The 21,938-nt window shown below is 41.8% G+C and overlaps 1 protein-coding gene across 2 annotated transcripts; it reads left to right on the forward strand.

The window, feature by feature from the left end:
* Positions 1 to 31: 31 nt before the first annotated feature.
* On the forward strand, positions 32 to 21,491 carry RRP1B (ribosomal RNA processing 1B). 2 transcript variants are annotated; one of them, XM_077342827.1, is made up of 16 exons: positions 32 to 265; positions 522 to 604; positions 2,752 to 2,809; positions 3,660 to 3,745; positions 4,780 to 4,841; positions 7,098 to 7,227; positions 10,288 to 10,352; positions 11,314 to 11,477; positions 12,146 to 12,234; positions 13,242 to 13,339; positions 13,466 to 13,485; positions 13,864 to 13,989; positions 14,989 to 15,707; positions 16,751 to 16,885; positions 18,821 to 18,884; positions 19,414 to 21,491. In XM_077342827.1, exons 1-16 carry the CDS (start codon positions 118 to 120, stop codon positions 19,602 to 19,604), a joined length of 2,238 nt encoding a protein of 745 aa, XP_077198942.1. In that variant the 5' UTR covers positions 32 to 117; the 3' UTR covers positions 19,605 to 21,491. The 2 variants fall into 2 exon arrangements, with proteins under 2 accessions (XP_077198942.1, XP_077198943.1); XM_077342828.1 differs by lacking the exon at positions 19,414 to 21,491 and adding an exon at positions 19,007 to 19,405.
* Positions 21,492 to 21,938: the final 447 nt, after the last annotated feature.

Below are 21,938 nucleotides of genomic sequence, written 5' to 3' on the forward strand. Positions count from 1 at the left end.
ATTCGTCGCTGAACGAGCGGCTTAGAACGCGCGCGACGTGGCTGGGGCTGTGACGTCATCCGCGAGCGTTCGGCCAGGCGGCTGGGCTCATCACACAGCGCTGGGCAGCGGAGGCGGATGATGGCGCCCTCCGCTGTGGCTTCCGCCGTGCAGCCGCCCGAGATCCAGTTCGCTCAGCGATTGGCCGCCAACGAGAAGCGGATTCGGGACCGGGCGCTGAAAAAGCTACGGAGCTACATGATCCTGAGGAGCCAGGATCCGGCAGGTGAGCGCTGGCGGAGCACGTGGCGCTGGGGACGCCGGAGCCGGGCTCCGTGCCCAGGAGGAAGGCACGAGGTTATTACGAGGACGACGTGGGGGGAGAAGCGCGAGGGTGATAATGGGTGCGGGGCTGCTCCTTGTAGATGCTCTTAAACTCTGGCGGTGAATGAGAGAGGGGAGTGCGGTTGTGGCGTAGTTGTAGTTGTTCTGGAGGCGAGACGGATGTGCTTTAAGCTTTCAAATGTCATGTGATTCTCCAGGTGGATTCAACCAAGAAGAATTTCTAAAAATATGGAAAGGACTATTTTATTGCTTGTGGATGCAGGATAAGCCTCTGTTGCAGGTATGTCAAAACAACATGTTCTGTCAATCTTATGATCTAGGGACTCTCCACTTTTGTGTTCACACGGAAGTAACTCTCAGTTAATGCCAGAATAAGCATGAACAGAACTGTAACTTCGTGATTATGGATTTAATTATTGACAGTGTCCTGAGAGATAATAGTTCCATTTATATGGAATGATGAGTGATATGCAATGATGAGTGATAATATATTCCATTTATTATATATAACCCTCCTGGTAGACCACTCAAGGCGGTGTACAGCATCAATAAAACAATAACATAATTAAAATAATACTTATTAAAGCCATCTTTAACTAACAGCAACATCAATTACAGCTAGTGTTTCTAGTGCTGTCCTTTTGAATAGGCCTGTCACTAGATATGGAAGTGTTTTTTAAAGGGCTGCACATTATATGTTATCACTGTCTCCAACCAAAAGTTTGCTGGAAAAGCTCCATCTTGCAAACCATGCAGAACTATTTTAAGAAGTAATCAGAACCAACAAATGTGCCAAAGATAGCTAGTATTTAGGTAGAGTGACAAAGTGAGTGACAAATAAAGACTTAACCCATCTGAAATACCTACTCTGCCTGCAAATTGTGTCATGAAAGATGCATATTTTAAACCATTTGGTTCAAAAATAAAAATCAGTGATATAGCATTTCTTAACAAAGTTTGAGTCTAGTGGTATCTTTAAGATTAACCAAGTTTTATTCATGGTATAAGCATTCATGTGTGTGTACTCTTCATCAGATATATGCACAGAAAAGCTTATGCTTAGGAGAAAGATTTGTTGGTCTTAAAGGTGCCAGTGGACTTGAACTTTGTTTATTGCTTCAGACTAATGCAGCTAGACATCTGAATTTTTCTTAGAATGCGAGTGAAGTGTTCAAGCTGGCTCTCAAAACTCGTGTTCAGTCTGTCTGTAGTGTGTAGTCTTGCCAGCTATAATTTAGCCTTTGTCAGAATGAATCCTGAATGAGTCTTTGAACACAGCTTTATCTGTTATTTAAGAAGGAAAACTCATGCAGAACAAAAATGTCATTATATACGGAGTAGTGTAGTAGTGGAAGAGCCAACTTGGTTTGGTGGTTAGGAGCAGCAGCATCCAATCTGGAGTATAGGCTTTGATTCCCCACTCCTGTACATCAGTGGTACCCAATATTTTTATCACCGGGGACGGGTCAACGCTTGAGAATTTTACTTTTGCTGAGGGACATTGCCGCCGCCTGAGCCCTTGCTCCACTTGGTTTCCCGCCACCTGCCGCTGCCTGAGCCCCTCACTTCCCGCCGCCCACTGGGGGGTGCTGCTAGCAGCAGCTGCACAATGCCACGCTGAGGGAGAGCCCCAGCCATGGCAGCCTCCGGAGAGCACCAAAGGTGAGCCAGCAGCAGAGTGGCAGGGCAGCCCCCAAGGCAGCAGCCTTGGAGGAGGAGGAGGAGCAGCGGCCCGGTACCGACTGATCTACGGATCGGTCCCCGGAACGGGGGTTGAGGACCACTGCTCTACATGAAGTCGCTGGGTGACCTTGGACTAGTCACAATCCTGTTAAAGATATTCTCATTCCCACCTACTTCACAGGGTGTCTGTTGTGGGGAGAGGAAGGGAAAAAGATTGTGAAAAGCAGGATATAAAAGCCAACTTGTATTCTAGTTTTTAACAAGGAATAATGAAACAAATCTATGCTTTCACAATTACATTTCTTGAAATTATGTAAAATGTGAATAGTTATAAACCAAGCAGTCTGGTGCTTTTCTACCATTAATTATAGATCAATGCTTTCAAAATTTAGTGCCTGTTTGTAACTTTATCCTCTACAGTCAGATATGCAGTTGTTGCACCTAAGAAGCTTGTAAGCTTGTATTGCTGTACATCTGGAAGTGCTGTATGTATGCTGAGCTGTTTAATTAAAAATAATGGAATAGAGAATATTTTGCACATAGAGAGAAGATATCTTTTACTCTTGTGCCAAATCTGTGAACAGCTTTAAAACTTTATCTCCTGGAAAAGACAGTAGGTAAATATTGGGAGTATGCATATTTGCTCTTTTGGGTCTCATTCATGAGTTTATTCACACTTGAAATGGTGGATGGGAATCTGGTTTTGAAACACTATATTCAACATTTTTTCTCTTTCGTTTTTAGGAAGAGTTATCAAACAATATATCACAGCTTATCCATGTAATAGAGAATATAGATGCGCGTAAGTCTTTCTCATTTTATTTGCATGGTGCATATATTGTGAATCCTGAGAAGTTTTGTTGCATTTGGAAACAGCTACTTCTGAAGAGTCATGTGTGGCTGTCGTTTTTGGCAGTGACTGGACACATTTGATTCATTTAGAAACTTCCTCAAAGAGATAACTTGTTGAATTTTGTTTCAGTGATGGAAGTTCTACAAACAAAAGGTGTGACTGGTCCACTAAGACTGCATTGTCTTGAGAAATCTTTGTTTTACTTGGTTTCTGCATCAATAACTTTTCCTCTTCTCATAATGCTTATGAGAGGCAGCATCCAGAAATGGTATTGGTTGAGGTATAAAATGGACAACACAGGGTGGCAGTTATGCTTAATAATTCCTGACCAAACTGTCATTGGCCAGTGAATTCTTTGCACCTGCATATTTCCTTACTGCCTGCTGCCGTTAAGGTCTATGATTCAGTATTTCACAGTTAAACACATGAAACTGCCTTATACTGAATCAGACACCTGCTCCATTGAGGTCAATATTGTCTACTCAGGCCACCAAAGACTCTCCAGGATCTCAGGCAGAGGTCTTTCACATCATTTACTACAGCCACATCTTTAACTGGAGATTGAACCTGGGACCTTCTCTATGCTCAGCAAATGCTCTGCCACTGAGCTACAGCCCCTGTTCCTATTAGGGTTCCTAATGTTCTCTGTATGGTGATCTAAATGTTATTATAATTTCACTTGACTCTACTCCCAGCGATATCCTTGCTGCATGGAAACTCAAATGGTTTCTTCCTGTGACTTAGTGGAAATGCTTGAGATGAATATACAAATTAAATTATGACTATTTTTTCACTGCAGGGCATTTGTTCATTGAGACTTTTTGGCAAACCATGAACCGTGAATGGAATGGAATAGACAGACTGCGCCTTGATAAATTTTACATGGTAAAAACCAACTAGTGCCATTTAAGAACATAAAAAAATTCCATTATTCAGTATCACTTTCTGTGATGTTGAGGCTATTGATCGTGGATATACTTTTTGGGTTGTATTTATAGCATCCTTTTAAAATCTTAGCCACACAGAGATTGTTTCTATGATAACAGAAATGTATTTCTGTCTATGGCTGAAATTCAGGTAATGCCCCAAACAATGACTTGTACTAACTGCTGGATATAACCCAAATCTAAACATGTTTTGTCAGTAGACATCGCATCAGATTTAATTAAGCTTAACCATGTTTTGTTGTGATGTGTATTGAGCCAATGATAGTGAATTTGTAAGGTAAAAGTTCCTTTTAACTTCCTCTCATTGGCAGGCTTCTACTTCTGTCAGGCAAAAATCTATTGTGCAGGGGGTTGGACTAGATGACCCTAGAGGTCCCTTTCACTATGATTATGTGGTAGCATTCTGACTATGTTTCTAAGACCAAGAGCAGGTAGACAGGTTCAGAAAAAGAAAATTATATATTATATATGAAATTTCAGGACGTAGGTATAGAAATCGCATGTTTGAATGTTTTTCCCATGCCCCACACTCCCCACATAGAAATATTCACTTTCTCAGGCTACTTTGACTTTAACTGCATTCTAAAAGCTCAATGGAGTCATGCCATATTATGCTTCTGATTCTGTAGACCGGCCAGATTTCACAGGTCAGATATGGTTCAAATACACTGAATATGATTCTTCTCTTACATACTGAAAGGTGACTGAAGGACATGTGATGTTTCCTTAGTGTGGCTTAATATGCCTAGTTCTTTGGTCTCATTGAAACCTTTTGGTAAATAATGGTTTAGCACTGAGGCATTAATTTCTAAGTTTATGTTACCTTAATGTTATATAACTGAAGAAGATGTTGTGGAGAAACTATTCTATTTCTATACATATGTATGAGAAATTGTTTTTCTACCAAGGTTTGGTGATAATCAAACATTTCTTTGACTAGAAAATTTGTAATGGGAATTTTTTTTAACCTAGTTGATTCGCATGGTACTGAGGCAGTCCTTTGAAGTGCTGAAGAGAAATGGATGGAACGAAAGGTGGGTAACCTGTTGGGTGGGGGGATGAGTCCACTGGACAGGGAGGATTACTAATGAACTAACTTTAGCTCTATTTGATAAACCCAACTGGGAATCTTAGCAATTATAATGTGTCTTTTCCACAAGAGTTTTTCAAACTCTTATATCTTGATCATGCATTTTCAGTAGGAAATTCCACCAAGTTCAGGAGGACCTAATTCCATATAAGTGCTACAACTTCAGCTTTGGTTTTAAATTTTGGTGCTTGTGTTTGTTGATCTTTTTGTCTCCAAGAATATATAGGAATTGCTATTTTAATCACAACAACCCTATAAGCAGAGAGATTAAGATGGATAAAAATACGTATCTCTTAAAATGTAAATCAGAATTTTTAAAAAGTTTTGCCTGTGCTTTGCCTTTTAAAACAATCTGGTTTAAAATAAAGCCGAAACTTATGATTATCTCATGAAAGACTGTTTTCTGTGCGGGTGTGTGCAATACACATATATGCACATATTAGAAAGTATAAAGGAAAAGGAAAAAATTGTACAACATTATTACATTTGTCCAAGACAATCCTGTATAGAACAGAATATTTCCCTTTTGTCCTTCTCATAATTTCTACGATATTACCTGTAAAAAATATTTCTCTTTGGGCACAATTGTATTCATCATTTATATTTTGCTTCATAACTAATCTATTTGACTACAATGCTGGTTTCATCATTACTACATATTCAGCATAATTTTTACCACCTGTATATTAATTAGAACATTTAATAGATAAGTAGTATATCATAGTACAAAAGAAATGTATATATCTTATATATTTATTTATTATTTGAATTTCTATCCATAGACATATAAAACAGATAACCCCCCTCCCAATAAAACCAATCAACATTCCCCTTAAAAACAGAACCAAGAAGGCAGCATAATCCCTCAACTACCCTCCCTCATCCTTAGCCAGCACCGCAGGGTGGGTTCACATGATGTTAAGCATTGTCTGGAAAAGGGGGCCCAGTTCTTCCTGACCCCAGGATCAGCCAAAGACCTGGCAGAAGAGCTCCATTTTACAGGCCCTGTGGAACTTTGACAACTCTGTCAGGGCCCTCAGCTCTTCCAGGAGCTCATTCCACTAGATCAGGACCAGGACTAAGAAAACCCTGACCTGGGTTGAGGCTAGGCATGCTTCCTTAGGGCCAGGAATCACGTGCAGATTAGCACCTGCAGAGCGAAGAGCCCTGCAGGGGGCATAAGGAGATAAACAGTCCCTCAGATAGGCAGGGCCCAAGCCATGGATGGCCTTAAAGGTTGATACCAGCACCTTGAATCTGACCTGGGTTGTGACTGGTAACCAATGCAGCTGCCTCAGCACAGGCTGGATGTGGGCCCTCCAAGGTGTACCTGTGCGGACTCTAGCAGCTGCATTTTGCACCAGCTGCAATTTTCGGGTCAAAGACAAGGGTAGGCCTGTGTAAAGCAAGATACAGAAATCTGATCTAGAGGTGACCATTGCATGAATCACTGTAGTCAGACAGTCTGAGGGCAGGTAGGGCACTAGTAGCCTCGTCTGGTGAAGATGGTAGCACACCATGCGGGCTATGCCCGTGGCCTGGGCCTCCACTGAAAGGGAAGCATCCAGGATCACCCCCCAGATTCGTAGCAAAGGGAGCGGTATTCATCTGCATCCCAGCCAAGATGGGCAGATGCGCATCCTGTCCCACCACCTTTCTGCCTAGCCACAGGACCTCTGTCTTGGGGTTGGTGAGTTCTCGGCGCCTCTGAGTTATATAAATAACTCATTTATATTCAGGGTATTTCATTTGGAACAGATTTTAATTCAACTTCTGTTTCATTACCATACATTTGTATATATTTGATCATGTTAAGTTTGTCTCCTGATAGCATAACAATACATCTTTCCTCAAATTTCATAATAGACCTGTTCCTCAAATAGGTTGTTAATTTTATTGTTACTGCATATTCAGCATTTATTTTCCGATTCTTCTAAACATGAACCGATGTCCAGTTTCCATTTTGCTTTGTGAATAGTTCCATCCACTGTCATGATGTATTTGAATAGCTCTCCTAATACTTTTCATAATTTTGGCTCTTGGGCTTCTTTAGTCAGCAAGTACTCTTGTATCTGTTTCATGTCCCTAAACATCCATTTCATAGCACTGTATGCTAATTTTGCTAAATAAATAATTTTATCCTGGAGCTGATGGTATGACACAGGGGGATATTGTATACATCTTTTTTTTCCTTCTTTAGTTTCACTGAACCATTTCTCAACCTACTAATGAGAGAGGCTATCCACCCTGAAAGCAATGCTGCTGTTGGGGTCAAACTGCATTTTATTGAAATCTACTTGGAAGAACTGGCTAAAGTTGGGGCTAAAGAGGTAGGCTCATACACGATCATTCATATAATTTGACAAGCGCTGCTTTCATTTCCTTAATTCTTTCTCCCACAGAGACCCAGCAGTTCCTAGGGCATCTCTAGAAACAAACCAGGATGGCTGCATTTATAATTCATGCGATACCTTAGATTCAACTATTGGTTCAGACCATAGTTTCAGGTCCTGGCTTGACACATCTTAACCAGCCATACTTAGCAGAGTGACTTGCATTCAAGTTAACTCTCTAATTATAGTCCGTTTAATTAAACCATACATTTCCATTTTGCTCCTTGTAACCCTATTACCTGTGTAGAAAAACCCTCTGGAATAAATCAGTTTTGCATAGTTTGCAAAAAGCCCGGAGAATAAGAGCCTTCCTATCCTATGTTCTATAAAGTGGAAGCTAGAGCAGAGAAAGTCCATGCACTAGCAATTGTTGTCGATGCACTTGTGGTTTGGCAGGTTGACACCTGCAGAAGAGATGAAAGAAGTTGTGGTGGGACATAAAGGAGACTCAGTCCTGCAAATAAGTGGGTTCAAGGCCATGAAGGAGCTTGTTTGGTGCAGCCAGTAACTTAAACTCAGCCTGGTAACAAATGAGCAACCAGTAGATTGCCTGCAGAATTGAGTGAAATGAATTTTCCTTCTAGTTCCTGCTAACAGCTTATGGGCCATTTGACATTTCCAGTTAATTTTTGAGGGGAGACCAATGTATGGTGCATGACATTAGCCTAGTCTTGATATTATGGTGGCTTGAGTTCAGGTGGTCAGGTCACCCATATCAAAGTTATGGCAATCTTACAGGCTAGGCAGAGTTGGTAGAAAGCATTGTTTGCAGTTGCATTGACTTGCTTCTCTAATACTAAAGCTAGATCCAGTATAACCCCAAGGCTTTTCACTGAGTAAGGATCAGTTGAATTCCATCAAAGGTGGAGGGAATAATGACTTTCAAGACCTCTCCAACCAGCACTACTTTTGTCATTTCAGGGATTAGTTTCAACTTGTTCCCTGTTAGCCAGTTAAGTACTGCAGCCAGACAGCAATTCAGGACCTCTAATATAGCGACAGATGTGTAGGGTTAGTTGATGTGGTCTTTACATGATCTTAACAACCAGGATAGACAAGGATCCATGGTGCTTTTATTCCTTCAATTTTTATACCACCCCTCTCAAACACTGTCACACAAGTAGAGAACTTCACAAATGCCAGGGTCTTGAGCACATCCGTCATGGAAGCTGTGTCAGAATGCTTCATAAACAGCCCAGTGTATTACGTCTTCTGGCGTACCTATGTTACTGCTAACTTCCAGGTCAAAATGTATTCTTGATTTTATCAGCACAAAAATTGGCAAAAGTATTACAGCTAGAGTGTTAGAGGCTCATAGTTAAGTATAGCAGATTTTGGGTGATGCTAGCTGGTGCTATGACAATTACTGTTGCTTCATAGGTCTTACAATGAGCTCTCTTGTATAATCTGTCAGATTCTGTACAACAGTGATCCGCAACCTTTTTAAGGCTGCGGACCGGTGGCGGTGGGGAGGGCGATTGTCCAGCTGTGCATGCGCGGCTGCGCTTCCCTCTACCCCCCTCCCACAAAAAGAAGCTTGCCGGGCCGCAAGCTAATTGGCCGCTTTTGTGCCCGATTTGCTTGCGGCCTGGGAAGTTTCTTACTGGGGGGGGGGCAGGGAGAGGGAGCCGTGGCCCAGTGGTTGGGGACCACCGCTGTACAGCACTGTCCTAGATGTTTCCCAACACTTTCAGGTTGCCTAGCTCCATGATAAGCATTCCAAAGGCAGGATAGGTTGTTGAGAGGCAACCTTGTAGATAGCTTCAAGAAGCCTTGACATTTCACTTTTCCACTATGGCTTAAACACATGCCTGGAATCCTTATAACCCCCAGAGCATTCTGAAATCCAGTATGGTTCAAGAGCTTCTGTGGGCAGACCTTATTAAATGGGACCCCCTCTCATGTGGGCCATTGGAGCCACATTCACCTTGACTTAAAGTAGGCAGTGGTCAGATCATGGCTTAGGATAGATCTCCAGCCCTGAAACCAAGCCTTCCCTCAGTTTCCCAGTACAAACATTTGAGCCCAGGGTGTGATCTCTTTAGTGTGTTGGGCCACTCACAATTTGGTAGAGACCCAAGGAAATAAAAAAAAATTATAAGAGTCCTGGGTTCTCCAGCACCACATTCAACTGTAGTTCTGCTAATTCACCAACTGTACCTACTGGGGAACTCAGTGGCTGGTAGACAAGAAGGTTGCCTAATCTATCCTTCATGCCTAATGTGAGGAACACACAGCCAATGCCACTGATAGTTTGCACTGGAAGTCTGGAGGTTGAAGGTCTCATGCAGGGTGATAGCCACATTTGTCGTCCAGTAGTGCAGGGTAACCAGTGTGTGTAAGTTGAGACAGGCACACCATGTCCTTCTGTCCTTGTGTTTGTTCTGCAAGCCAAGTCCATTTCTTATTCCTCCAACATCTCAGAGAGGTGTACAGTTTTGTGCTTCACTAATCTGGTATTGCATAATATTGATGAGAATGTGGGTGTTCATGAATAATACCCTTTCTTTAAATTAAGCTATACACATACCTACACTGCACCTATAAAATGTTTTACCCTGGTTTATAGTCAAGATAAGAGCCTCTTGTGGCGCAGAGGGGTAAAGCAGCAGATATGCAGTCTGAAAGCTTTGCCCGTGAGGTTGGGAGTTCGATCCCAGCAGCCGGCTCAAGGTTGACTCAGCCTTCCATCCTTCCGAGGTCGGTAAAATGAGTACCCAGCTTGCTGGGGGGTAAACGGTCATGACTGGGGAAGGCACTGGCAAACCACCCCGTATTGAGTCTGCCAAGAAAACGCTAGAGGGCGTCACCCCAAGGGTCAGACATGACCCGGTGCTTGCACGGGGGATACCTTTACCTTTATAGTCAAGATTTTCCCCAAGCAGCCTTGGCAGCTTGACTTTAGAAGATATGCATTCCTTTCTTTTTAGAATATTACAGTAGTTTTGGAAAAACCTGGACCACCTAACCATGTTTGGTTTTCTTTGATTTTTGTAGCTCACAGCAGACCAGAATCTCAAGTTTATCGAGCCCTTCTGCAAAATTGCGGCCAAGACTAAGGAGTATGTTCAGTTGCTGGATTTTACTACTTGTAGTGACTCTGGAAATTAGTGGTATCTGTATTGTCTTAGAGCTATCTCTATTGTGAGCCTCTTGTGGCGCAGAGTGGTAAGGCAGCCAACATGCTGTCTGAAGCTCTGACCATGAGGCTGGGAGTTTGATTCCCAGCAGCCGGCTCAAGGTTGACTCAGCCTTCCATCCTTCCAAGGTCGGTAAAATGAGTACCCAAATGAGCTGGGGGGTAAACGGTAATGACTGGGGAAGGCACTGGCAAACCACCCCATATTGGGTCTGCCATGAAAACGCTAGAGGGTGTCACCCCAAGGGTCAGACATGATTCGGTGCTTGCACAGGGGATACCTTTACCTATTGTTTTACAAGTGGTATATGTTTCACTTTTTTTCCTGCCTTTCTCCAGAGCTTCGGGCAGCATATGTTCTGCATCATCAAACCAACTCTGTGAGCTAAATTAAGTTTATAGAGAAGGGCCTGGTTCACCGTCACCCAGTAAACTTCATGGCTGAGTGGGGATTGAACCCAGATCTCTCCAGTTTTGCTGCTTCAACCTGGAGGTAGCTGAGCAGATCTCCAGAACAAAATTAAGCATAAGAGAGGAAGTAGAATGCCCATTGTGAGGCAAGACTTAGCTGTCTTATGTGTGCCTGAAACAAAACTCTGCGTAACCGGGAACTATATCTTCTTTTGATTCTTTGGGTACTGCGATGGCAATGCTGGGATATTAGCAAAAGAATAGTGGAATAAATCAAACTCTTGCTTCAGGACCCAGGTGATGACTTGTTGTCCTTTGCATATTGCAATGCAATTCTTAAAATCTGTATGAGGTAGGCTTTCAAAGGTATAAATGGTATAAAGTATATCTCTGTGATTAACTTGGTCTGAACAACTGTAATAAAGTATGACCGACTATTTCTTTGTGGTGCTTTCCCCCCTTTAACAACTCAGTCGTCATCTGCTGCAAGTCATAATCCGTGGTATCTTTGAAACCATTGTGGATCAGTGTCCATTTGCTGTAGAAGATTTAATGAGGGAACTGAAAGCAGGTAGTGATGATGATCTATCAGAAGAGGATGACTGGAGTGACGAAGAGAATAAGCTTGTGGCCAAAGGTGAGTATAGCAAAGGCTACCGGGGTGTGTACTCTGATCACCCAGAGCTTGGATTGCTGTGAAGTGTTCAGTCTGAAGCTTCTTTGAAGGCTACTCGGGGGAGGGGTGGGGGTGATGCACACACCCTACCTGCGTGCTCATTCATGTTTTGTTGCCAAGCACAAGTCACTCATAAACATCTTTGCTCCTGACTGGCTTCCCCTATTTCAGTTCCCTTCATATAGGGAGGAAATCTGCAGGTGCTCTTCACTGGCAAGGAGAAATCTTTCTAGCCATTCACATTTCTAGTTTAGAACCAAGTTGTTCCCCACCCCCCATCAGCCTTCTATCAGTTGTGATCCAAAGGACCTGACAAAATTCTTGCCAGCAGAGTCTTTCCCACACTAGGGGCGTATCCTTTCTTTCATGAGAGGCAGAATAATTTGCTCATCTCAGGCTGCCAGTCAGAGGCAAAGACACACACCTGCCTCACACAAGGCAGGATGAGAAGTTGTTTGGCCCTCAGACCTTTGGATGGGAATTTGTTCCCTCATCTTGCCCTGTAAGGGCCATGCTGGTAACAAGGTGAGCTTTATAAAAGAATGGATGGAGGAAAACTTCAGCCTCTCATCTTGTGCTGGACTGCATTAGTACAAAGGCTCAAGTGTTGTTTATTCTGTACTGTGCAGACAGGAACTTGCCAAACAAACCTTCGCTAGATGGGGAAGCAGAAGAGAACCTAGATGCCGCAGATGATAACATTGGTCCTGTCCTTCAGGTAGGTGTCCTCTTTGGCAAGGTGTCTGCTTGTGTAGCACTCATGTGCCAGTGGTTTCTTCTGATCTACATGAGCTGGTCTCCTTTAATTTGAACTCCTACAGATAATACTGAATTAGCCACATGACGAAAAAGACTTGTTACTGTGCCGTTGTTTTTAAGTGGCAGTTGTGTCATTCAAACATAGGAGACCTGTGTCTGTTACACGGGTCTTGCACGTGCTGCTGCGTTTTGGCCTGTAAACCATCAAGTGTCTAGATTTCCCAAAGTATGGCTCTTGATTCTGCCCCGCTTATTGGAACTCATGAGCAGAGTCTCAAATCCTTGACTGCTGTGGCAATGTGACCTCAGGCCTAGAGTGCAGGTGGAGATTTGAGCTGGTAACAAAGTGGGCAGACGCACTAACTCAGATGTGTGGAGTAGAAAAAAATGTTGTCAATATAAAATGGTGATAGTACACATCTGATAGTACAGCATCTTTCAATTTATGAAGAGATTAGGATAACTAGATGCATTGTATATCCGCATCTTTCATCGTTAGGAACTTTGCAAGGATAAAAAATGATATGAAAGTTTTAGACCCATCGTTGTGCCTTTGCAATAGGCTAGCTCGCCCCTTCGTCACGTCGTGGAATAAAAGTTTTCCTTAGTCTTTTATCAGTACTTGTGGTAAAACTATGCTGGTGCAAGGCCCAGTGGGATGAGGTGCTGCTGGAAGTTAACTACATTTACAGGATGTGAATGTGAGTTTTATGGTCTGATAAATGTATAACTTTAATAAATGTAATGGAGTTTTTTTAAAAAAACAGTGATGATTATATGCTTAACATCTTGTTTTAGTTTATTGGTTCACTTGCATAACTTTTTTGTGAGAAACTGCCTTATTTATTCAATTTTTGTGTTGTCTTACTTGGAAAACTTCTGCTTTAAAGAAGTTTGAGAAACTGGGCAAATGCTCATTTATCCGATCTAAACAGCTATAACATTGTTCTATTTTTTATTTGATAGTTTGATTATAAAAGCATTGCCGATATGCTTTTTGAATTAGGCAGCAGGAAGCACACGCCAGCTTTTAATAGAAAACGCCTCTACAAACTGGTTAAAAAGTAAGTGATATGAAGGTTCTACCCTTTCCCAGTTTATCTTGTTTTTTTAATAGGATGAATGAAAATGCTTGGGCTGTTTGTGGGCAGATAGTAGAAATAAAAACTTCTTTTTCACTTGTTTTCCAGGTTCCAGGACCTTGCAGAAGGTGAGGCTCCAACATCACTGTGCTTCTGTTTTTATTTTGCTGTCAACTGTACAGTACTGGATGAAAAGATACAATCATGGTAGACGTATGTGTCCTTGGAAACATGTCCAAGGGGCTTTGGCTTGAGTTTCTTACCTCAAAAGGAATAGAATCCTTACCTGGTTGTTTTAGAATCTGGGCAAATTTGAAGTGGTCCCCTTTTCGTACTGTTTCAATGAAAAGCTTGTTTCAAATGGCCACTATACGCGGATATATTGTGAAGACTGAGTTTTTGTTTTCTTTAAAGACAGAAAATTAATGCTTTGCTAATGTGAAATGAGGGTGGATAGAGGTCAAAATGATTGTGGTATGTCTCATTCTGCTACTGTTGCACATCAGGGACATTTCCTCAAGACGACATCCCTGAAGATGTTTCTACGGATGAAGATGATGATACCTTCAGCAGGAGGAAGTGGAAGAGAAAATCTGGGAAACCCTTAGATAAAACCAAGCAGGAAAAAGAAGGTGGGGAAGAGAATCGCCTGCAGCAGCATCTCCAGTGTGTTTCCTTGAGCTTGGATCCTGTATGTTCTTTCTGCTTGCAGTCTTCTCATGTTAGAGGAATGCACTCTACAGCAGGCAGAGGGGTGTCTGCAAAAAGGACTTCTTGAATCCAAGCCTTTGTTTTTCACTATTTTATGTCTAAGCCGGTTCTTGCTGTGCTTCATTACCATTATAGAGGTTCTTCACTGGAAATATCTTTTGCTGTGTTGCTAGGTCTGAGGGTGGAGTGGAACTTGCCAGACATCTCAAACTAGGGTGTGTAGTCAGGGTTTTCTGTTGTGAGCGTCAACTGGAATAGTCTGTTACAAGCCATGTTCCCTGAGTATATCAATATCAGGAAGACTTTGGGGAGTACCTTGATAGTTAAAGTGCTATTTAATAGCAACATGTCATGACAGGGTTATATGAACTGATTGTCCAGCTAGATCCGTGTTCTACCTCCCTCAAAGGGTAGAGCAGTACCTCAGACAGATGCTCAGACAGGATACTGGAGCTCAAGAGCATCTAGTGAAAACTGATGGGCAAGAGGTTCTGGACACAGACAAAAGGAAATGCTACTTTACAGAGAGAGTAATTAAAACTGAATTCATTGCTAGAGGATATGGTGATAAATAAACAGCTTTAAAGGGGGATTAGATAGATGCATGGGGGATGTGTCTATCAATGGCTACTAGCCCTGGTGGCTGAGGGAACCTCCACTAAGCCTCTGAATCCCAAAGCCAGGGGGCAGAATCAGGCGAAGGCCTATGCATTGTTGGCCCTCCAGAGGAACTGGTTGGTCACTGCTTGAGGGAGGATGCTGGACTAGATGGACCACTAGTCTGACCCAGCAGGGCTCTTCTTATGTTCTTTATGCCCCACCACTTAAAACAGAAACACTTACTGCCGGTAATAGATGTAAGACTGTGCTAGTCAACTGCTCTTTCTTTTTGCTTAAAGCCATGTACCTTGCCTTAATAGATAATGCTGGAAACAGAAAAATGGATATGGACGAAAATGGTGGCAATGCAGGGTTGCAGAAGAAGAGGAGGAAGAGAAAGAGGAAACTGAGTCAAAGTACTGACATGGTCACTGCTACTGGAAGTGAACAGAAAGAACCAGTTGTATTAGCAGAATCCAAATCGCTAAACCAGAACGATGTATCAGCAAATATGAACAAAAGGCAAAAGAAGTCTTTGGGTAACACAGCAAGTGAAAATGTCTTTGCTGCCCATCCTGTAGGAGGACTCAGTAGCAGCTCAGAAAAGAAGACATTGACATGTTTGGTAAGCAGTGTAAAGAAAAAGCCAAAGAAGAAAAGTGGTGGCCTGCAGAAAGATCCCATGGAAACTGTCCATCAAAACGGGCAAATGCCTACCATTGCAGAAGGGTGTCTTGACCACTGTGCATCTGTAGATCATACAAATAACATGACCAAGAGGAAACAGAAAGAGGAGTTTGTGATCATCACTGGAAATGGTTTTTCTGAAGAGGCTGTTAAGCAGCCAGAGAAGGAATTGATATCTCTCACCTCCCAAAAAGTTAAATTAAGGAAAAAACAAAAATTAGGGATTCTAGGAAAGATGAGAGGCTCAAGGAAGAAAATGGTCCGACTGAAAAAGAAGAGGAAAATCAAGGAAATCCTAAACACTGTAGAAGAAAATGGACTTGAAGCTGAAAACAAGAAGTGCAAAACCAGCGTAAGGAGCTTCTCCCATATTTTTTCTACCACTGTCCACATGCTCACTTGTATTCATCCTCTCAGCTTGGTTCCCCCCTCGCCCATTGTGGGTAACTCTTTTGCCTCCAGTTTTTCCATCATTAGTAACAGTTTTTTCTAAGGAGTTATCCAATATATTATTTGTTGCTAGTTCAAATGCTGAAAGTTTTTTTTAAGTTAAAACACAGTGAGCAGCAGGCGTGTGACTGTAGGGGGAAGAGAGGCACACCACAGCAAGTGCTGTGGCTATAAAATATTGAGAGTTATTATAAGCACAGAGATGTTTCATGTATGCCCCTAGTGTATGCTGTGTTGCATGTAGAATCATAGAATAATAGAGTTGGAAGAGACCTCCTGGGTCATCTAATCCTACACTATGCAGGACACTCACAACCCTATTGCAGGTGTAACCTGCCACCCCCTTAAGCCTTCACAGAATCAGCCTCCGTCAGATGGCCATCCAGCCTCTGTTTAAAAATTTCCAAAGATGGAAACCCATCACCTCCCAAGGAAGCCTGTTCCCCACTGAGAAACCACTCTTAACTGTCAGGAACTTCTTCTTGATGTTTAGACGGAATTTCTTTTGAATTAATTTCATCCCATTGGTTCTAATCCGTCCCTCTGGGGCAAGAGAGAACAACTCTGCTCCATCCTCTGTACGGCACACTTGTAAATACTTGAAGATGGTTATCAGATCCCCTCTCAGTCGTCTCCTCTCCAGGCTAAACAGACCAAGCTCCCCCAACCTTTCTTCATATGTCTTGGTCTCCAAACCCCTCACCATGTGGTAGAGAACACTCAGTTGAGCCTGCTATCACAGTACACATGTCCAGTTTAGAAAATATGTGAGGCAGCTCCCAGCCAGAGCTGTAGTTCTGTAGTACCAGCAGTGTGTTTTGTCTGTAATGCATGCCATTGTCAAGCTCCTGAGCTCAAATGTGCAGTGTTGCATTATTTCTCCTTAACTTGTCTGTTGTGCTTTTTTTGTACATCTGTGTTCAGCTGCTCTTTATCCTCCTACAGGAACCCATTGACAATCCCATCATGCTACAGAAAAGGAAGGCCAAGGCTGGGAATGACTTTGTGAAATTTGAAAAGACAACTCTGCCAAAGCCAGTATTCTTTAGAAAAGCAAAAGGAAGCCTTACATCCTTGCAGGTACAGTGTTACCGATAACAGGCTGCCACAAAAGGCCAGGAAGGAGAAATAGCCCTTGTAGTGCATTGCTCTTCTATCAAGAACAGTGGTCCCCAACCCCTGGTCCAGGGACTGGTCTCGGCCAGTGAATCAGTCGGTACCGGGTCCCAGCTCCTCCTCGTCCTCCTCCCTGGCTGCTGCCTTGGGGGCTACCCTGCCACTCTGCCGCCAGCTCACCTTTGGTGTTCTCTGACAGTCGCCATGGCTAAGGCTCCCCCTTGGCGTTACACTGCGCAGCTACTGCTGGCAGCGCCCCCCAGGAGGCGGGAAGTCAGGGGCACCGGCGGGAAAGCAAGTGGAGCAGGGGCTCAGGTGGTGGCAGCGACGTCCCTCGCAAAAGACTCCCCCCCCCCCCCCCGGGCCTCAGTAAAATTGTCAAGCGTTGACCAGTCCCTGGTGATGAAAAGGTTGGGGACCACTGATCTAGAAGACTTTTGGGTCCCTGGCTATGGCCATCCTGTGTCATTTGGTAACTGCCAGTGTATATAATCACTTGACCTACATGATATCATTTATTCATGCTGAAATAGCCAGGTTTGACAGGTGTTGAATGTGCTCTAGGGAGGGCTACATCCCCTCTGGGTTCATCGCAACACTTAAAGACACTGAATTTATAGAAGTACTGCTATTTCGGAGAAATGTTCATATTGGTAGAAAGTCAAAGTGCGAAGTCGGTGGGTAATTTTTTCTATTTGCACTTATTTCAGAGTCCTTCTGTGAGATAAGATCTCTGTTGCTCCTTACAAGATCTGTGGGTGTGTTCTTAGTTGCCAAAATGTGCTAGTGGCCTTCCCAGTACAATAAAATCAATGGTTGGATTTCTTGTTATTATCCAGGAGCAGGATTAACAGCACAGAAGAGTCTGCTTTTTCGGGGCTTTATTTTATACTTTTCAATTTACTTAAACTACCAGCCTTTTAAAAACAGTGGAATTATTAGTTCATCAGTATCTTTGGGCTGCTGTAGACACAACACTACCTCCCATAAGCCTAGTCAGAAAACAGTGGTAACCCTCAGAAATGTGCTATCTCTTTCTTAGAACAAATACACCCTAGCATGTAGTTCTATTGTGCAGATATTGACTGCAGTCAAGGCTAACTAGATAGATCCTGTGTGTTTGTGGGGGGGGGGGACCCTTTTGTGTAGAGATGTCAGTTCCCAGCCTTACCTTTTCCGTTATATGCCAATTTTTGCACATATAGTGAGCTTTTTCTGGAGAGTTTTTTCTGCAGCATGAGGCCCCCATCCTCTTGCTAGTCTCCCTCTTTCACTTTAGAGACTTATTTTATTTCTATAAAATGCCTCCAACTCTTTCCTTCCTGGCTTAGCACTACCATAGGATACATCTCTTAGCCTCATTCCCCCATGAAAGGAGAAACATCTGATTTTATTATTTATGGGATTGAGGTTGCCCTGTTTTGGGGAACTCAGGACAGATAACATTTGTATAGTTCAATACAATCTCTGTATAAAGTTAAAATTAGTTAAAATTAGTTCAAATTAGTTTAAAATTAGTTTAATACAACATATTAAAACATCTGCATTAGAATCTTATGTCTTTACTTTAGGAATGGCATGGAGCTCATCTGAAGTGGGTGCTCTATATTTCTGATCAAGACGTGCAGCCATATTTTGAGATATGAAGGGGGTGACTAGTAAGGGGGAGAAGGTGGGGGAGTTTTGGAAGTGTCTGACAGGTTGCAGTGTTAAAACAGACAGTTCAGAAATCCACTTTTTAGTTGCCACTGGTAGTTGTGATTTGATTGCATTTTAAAGTTTATTTTTACAAGTTATTTTCAACAGTTGAGATGAGAAGAATGTTTTAATAAAAGGAAGATTTTTAATTGACCCAGAAAAAAAACCTTTATCTGCGGTCTTCATCTCCTTTTTTTATAGTTAAAATTACAGGATTCCATCTCCAAAAAGGTCACATTTGGACTGAATAAGAACATGACAGCTGGTGAGTGCCTTTACTTTGTTGCTTCTCTGAAAGCAGCCCAGACAGATCAAATAAGGAATATCTTATTAGACAACAATTGTGTGAAAATGTAATAATGACTTCAGTTTTGTGTACTTGTGTAGAATGTAGCTATAAGAGAGAAAGCAAGATGGCTGCTATCTGAGGTGGTGGAGTTGAAGGCAAAACTTCAGTCCTGTTGAAATTGCCATCCCCTGGAAGAACAGGCTTCTCCCCTCACAGATCACACTTTTCCTGAGCACTGAACTACACTTGCCCATAGAGGCGAGGGCTCCAACTGACCCCAGCCTGAAGTAAATATAGTCTGTTACCAACAGATGAAGAATTCATTAAGAGTTGAAATATTCAAGATGATTCTCCATTTCACCCGAGCGAGGAACAGAAACCCATGGTTGTTGGAAATCTGTTTGGTTCCCCTTCATCCACAAATTACTCTGGTGCCCATAAAAATGCTAACATCTAGGGACATGCAAGCATTGAATTAAGATTTTTGCTTTTTAATCTTTGACAGAATTTAAGAAGACGGACAAAAGTATCTTAGTCAGCCCCCAGGGAGCTTCACGTGTGGCTTTCAATCCAAAGCAGAAACCTCCCCATGGAGTGCTAAAGTCAGCTTCTGGTTGTCCTGCTGAGACATCTCAAATAAAGAAATCTACTTTATTGCCAGCTAAGAAAAGACCAACTGCAATGGACTTCTTCTAAGTAAATAAGGAGAGGACTCATTTTGTACAGAATATTTCAGCAACCAGTGGTTTCTGGAGGTATTTTTGTTTTTTAATTAACAGGATAGCATACATCTGGTCAATGTGACATGATGTTTATACTTTCCTAAGCACCTCTGTTTGAAACAGCTTTGTGTATGTTGTAAAAAAATGTAATTTGAGTTTCTAATTACAGAGCCTTATTGTGTGTGTTTTAAAAAATCTTGTTGTGGTAAACAAATTTGTAAAACTTTGTTCTAAACTATTGCTTGGGTTTTTTTGTATACCACAAATAAAAGGGGGGTTATTATCTTTATAGGCCACTCGAGGCAGCTAAGAACACAACTCTTTGCCTGCTTCTGTTTCCCTACAAGCCAGGTACTTTACATCTTCTTACCAATGGTTTTGAATTGACCTCTGAATGTCTGCTCAAATGGGTTATGTTTATAGAAAAACCACTAGAATTTTCTTGATTGGGTAACCATTTGGTTAATTTAATTGACTATAACTCACCTATTGCACTCGGCATGCCAATTTGGATTGGCACTGTTGCCTCTTTCTGATTTTGATCCTCTGAAGAATACATGCTTCCCCCCTCCCCATTAGTGAACCTTTGATTTTTAAACATTTACTGCTTACCCACCAAATAAATTTCCCTCTTTAAGATTCCACTTTACTGTAAGCCTTAATACTATTTGCTACAGGGTAAAGGTGGCTTTGGAAATGGCCATATCTTAAATTTACAGTACACAAGATTACTTACATTAGGCATGGAATATGTATGCGTGACTACACAGAATGTGTGTGTACTCACACCGATGCAGTATTCCAGGCAGCACATTACACTCCAGCAGGAATGGGGAGGTAAAAAATCAAACTTTGGATCCGACCTAATGGCATGAATACTTAGCATTAATGTTAGCATTTTCTCTTTAAGCTGACATTATATAACCAAGAAATCCAATATACTACTTCTGTAAACTAGTAGGATTCTAGGGAGCTATAATAAACAAGTTAGTGATCATCCTTTTCACAAGCCTTTTATGGAGTCTGCATAGAATATAGCATAATGCGTTCTTCTTAAAGTAATCTGGAATTATAGTAATCCTCCAGATTTTCAGTCTAGAACTAGAATACAGAATATGTAAAAGTATTAGGGGATAAGAGTTCAGTCTACACATTAGAGCTTATTGCTCTTCCTAATAGGCATTAATGACTTAGTTATGTGTCTTGCAGGACAATTGTGGCAGCCTCCTCTCCCCAGCCCCAAAAAATGATAAAGTAATATAAACTCTGAAATAGAGAATAAATATATAGCTAATTTTCTGAAAGTTGTTATAGACATGTATGGGCAGAATCTATCTTCCATTCTTCTGTGTTTGCCCACTACTTTGCCAGGAGTTTAATTCAAATCAGTATATTCATATTCGCAGACCTTAGGAGACTGGAAATGAATGCAACATCCCAGGACATGTCTAATACACAACAGTGTCAGAACCAAGGGTCTCTGCATTGGAATAAACATACCAGTTTATTTGTGTATTCTAACACTGTCTAGAATTGAAAGAGTTAAAGTGGCTTGTATTAAAAAAACAAAACTTTTTAAAGATCTTTTAATTTTTTTAACAATAGTTACCTGGTTTTATAGTTAAGCTGAGGTTTCAGTGAAACAACCGGTTGAAGTTTAAAGCTTTGTATTTAAAAACCTTTGAGTAAAATTTTTCTATCAGAGCTGTGTGACTTAGGAGGCATTTCTGTGGTTTCCTCTGCATCTTACTGTCAGAGTAATGTGTGGTTGAGCAGAAGGAAGCATTATGCAGCATTCACCTCTGATCCCATGGAAAGAGGCTGCTTAGTCTTGGCTAATAAAGGTGTTTCTTCCCATGAACACTGACATTGCTTTGTTTTTTTTCTGAATCTCAAAGTTGTTCTTCTAAGGCTTGGATTGCAGTAATTTAAAACAAAATCCAACATACATTTGAAATGAGGTCTCTCAGGTTATAGAAGTTTTAATAAGGACTGATCTTGGTATACTGACAAACATTGACTTCAGGTTACTTGCATTTTTAAGAAGCAAATTTGTTATGGTTTTCATCATCTTTGTACTGCAAGCAGATGCTTTATTTATGTTTAGATTTCTAGACTGCCGTTCCCAGGAAACTGGCTCGCAGCGATTTACAGAAGGAAAAAAATATCATACTATCCCATAAAATATACACAATAATAACAATTTAAAACCAAACCCTAACAGCACACAGGATGGCGGTTTCCAGTGTGCCCCATCTTCCAGGCATCAGTGCAGATGACATAAAATCAGGTTGGCAAAACAGTTAAC

Source organism: Paroedura picta, chromosome 6 (assembly GCF_049243985.1).
Source record: "Paroedura picta isolate Pp20150507F chromosome 6, Ppicta_v3.0, whole genome shotgun sequence".
Classification (NCBI taxonomy): Eukaryota; Metazoa; Chordata; class Lepidosauria; order Squamata; family Gekkonidae; genus Paroedura; species Paroedura picta.